This window comes from Hylobates moloch, unplaced genomic scaffold, assembly GCF_009828535.3.
Source record: "Hylobates moloch isolate HMO894 unplaced genomic scaffold, HMol_V3 SCAFFOLD_10670, whole genome shotgun sequence".
Taxonomy (NCBI): Eukaryota; Metazoa; Chordata; class Mammalia; order Primates; family Hylobatidae; genus Hylobates; species Hylobates moloch.
The window spans coordinates 1-2,237 of NW_026662945.1; the positions used below are offsets into that span (position 1 = coordinate 1).

Genomic DNA, 2,237 nt, shown 5'->3' on the forward strand with positions numbered 1-2,237 from the left:
ACCTGAGGTAGTGGGAACTGAGGAGATGGCAGTTGTGGATGTGCTGATGGTGGAGTGGATGGTTGAAGTGAAGCTGGGAGTACTGTGAGAGGTGGTCTCATTGGTGGTTGTTACCAAGTTTCTGGTAGAAGTCGTGGATGTTCCTTTGGTTGTGAGAGAGGAAGTAGTGGCTGGGAGAGAAATCTCAGTGGACAATGTACCAGATATACTTGTGGAGTAGGTGGTTTCGGTGGTGGAGTCTGTGACAGTGCTAGTGGGAGAAGTAGAATAGGTTGTCTCAGATGTAGGTGTGGACGTGGTGATGGTAGTTGGGAGTGTCGTCACCAAGATAGATGGAGGTGTGGTGTTTGCGGTTTGACTGGTGATCACTTCTGCGCTAAGGACAGGTGTGGAAGATAAAATGCTACTGGTGAGTGATGATAACGTATTACCAACTGTGGGCCAGGAAGTCGTAGTTGTCATAGAAGTCACTGTATTGGCGGGAGTGACTGAAGAAGTGATAGAGGGAGTAGAAGTCATGGTTGTTGTCAGAGATTCTGTAGAAATTTCAGTTGTAGGAGTCAGTGTGGTGGTCTCAAGGAATGTGGCTGTAGAGCTGGGGAAGGTGATCTGTCCTGTGCCTGTAGTTGCTACAGATGTTGAGGGTGGTTCCATAGTTGCAGATGTGGTGAATGAGGTGGTGATAGTGGGTGACAGGTTGGATTCAGCTGTTGTGTGGAGTGTACTGGTGGTGGCTGGAGGTGAGGAGATACTCTTTGTGTGAGTGGTGCTGGTGATGCTGGTAGAAATAGAAGAGAATGAATGTGTCATTGGAAAGCTTGTCAGGAGAGACCATGTTGGAGTGTTCTCAGTGTTTGTGAAAGTTGGTCTCCCACTGGGAGTAGTGGCAGAGGTCATGCTGACAGAGGATGTGGTTTCTGTATTCTGGACAGTGGGAGATGAGGGAATGACAGTTGTTGGCCTTGCAGACATCCTGGAGACTGTGTACACTGAGGTAAGTTCCGTCATCATAGGTAATGAACCAGTGATGCCCACGGATGAGGGAGTGATGGTTGTTGGTTGTGAGGTAGGGATATCTGTACTCAGACTAGATGGGATCCTGAATGTAGAAGTCACCATGGTACCCAAGGTAGTGGGAACTGAGGGGATGGCAGTGGAGTGTGTGCTGGCTGTGGAGTAGATGGTTGAAGAAGTGAAGCTGGTGGTACTATGTGAGGTGGTCTTGGTGGTGGTGGTTATCAAGATTGTGGTAGGAGTTTTGGCTGTTTCTGTGGTTGAGACCAAGGGAGAGGTGGATGGAAGAGAGTTGGCAGCGGATGATGTCTCTGTCATAGTGGTGGAATAGGTGATTTCGGTCGTGGACTCTGTGACAGTGCTGGTGGAAGAAATAGGATAGGTTGTCTCAAATGTAGGTGTAGACCTGGTGATGGTAGTGTGGAGTGCGGTCACCAAGGTGGATACAGGATTGATGTTTGTAATATGACTACTGGTCATCTCTGTGCTCGGGACAGGTATAGAAGATAAAATGTTAGTGGTAAGTGATGACAACGTATTAGTGGCTATGGGCCAGGAGGTCATAGGTGTCATAGAAGTCACTGTATTGGTGGGAGTGATTGAAGAAGTGATGGGGAGAGTAGAAGTCATGGCTGTTGTGAGAGTTTCTTTAGAAAAGTCAGTTGTAGGAGTCAGTGTGGTGGTCTCAGTGAATGTGGCTGTAGAGCTGGAGAAGGTGGTCTGACCTGTGCCTGTAGTTGCTACACTGGATGAAGGTGGTTCCATAGTTATGGAAGTTGTGAATGAGGTGGTGGTAGTGGGTGCCGTGGTGGATTCAGCTGTTGTGTGGAGTGTACTGGTGCTGGCTGGAAGTGAGGTGATAGTTTCTGTGTGAGTGGTCCCGTCACTGCTGGCAGACATGAAAGAGGAAAATGAATACATCCCTGGAAACGTCGTTAGGAGGGAACTTGTCGGACTGCTGTGTGTACTTGCAAAAGTTGGTCTCACACTGGGAGTGGTGGCAGAGGTCATGCTGACAAGGGATGAGGTTTCTGTATTCTGGATGCTGGGGGAAGATGGGATGTCACTTGTAGACATTGCTGAGGAACTGGAAACAGTGAATGTTGATGTGAGGTCTGTTGCTGTAAGCAAGGATTCAGTAGAGCCCACAGAATGGTGAGTGATCGTTGTTGGTGTTGTCAAAGGGATGTCTGTACTCAGAGAAGATGGGGTCATGGTTATGG

At 48.5% G+C, this 2,237-nt stretch overlaps 1 protein-coding gene across 1 annotated transcript; it reads right to left on the bottom strand.

The window, feature by feature from the left end:
- Positions 1-6: 6 nt before the first annotated feature.
- LOC116465816 (mucin-3A-like) lies at positions 7-2,229 on the bottom strand (the record flags this gene model as incomplete). Its single annotated transcript, XM_032148764.1, has 1 exon — positions 7-2,229. A coding segment is annotated over exon 1 (2,223 nt), but the record flags the coding sequence as incomplete, so codon positions are not given.
- Positions 2,230-2,237: the final 8 nt, after the last annotated feature.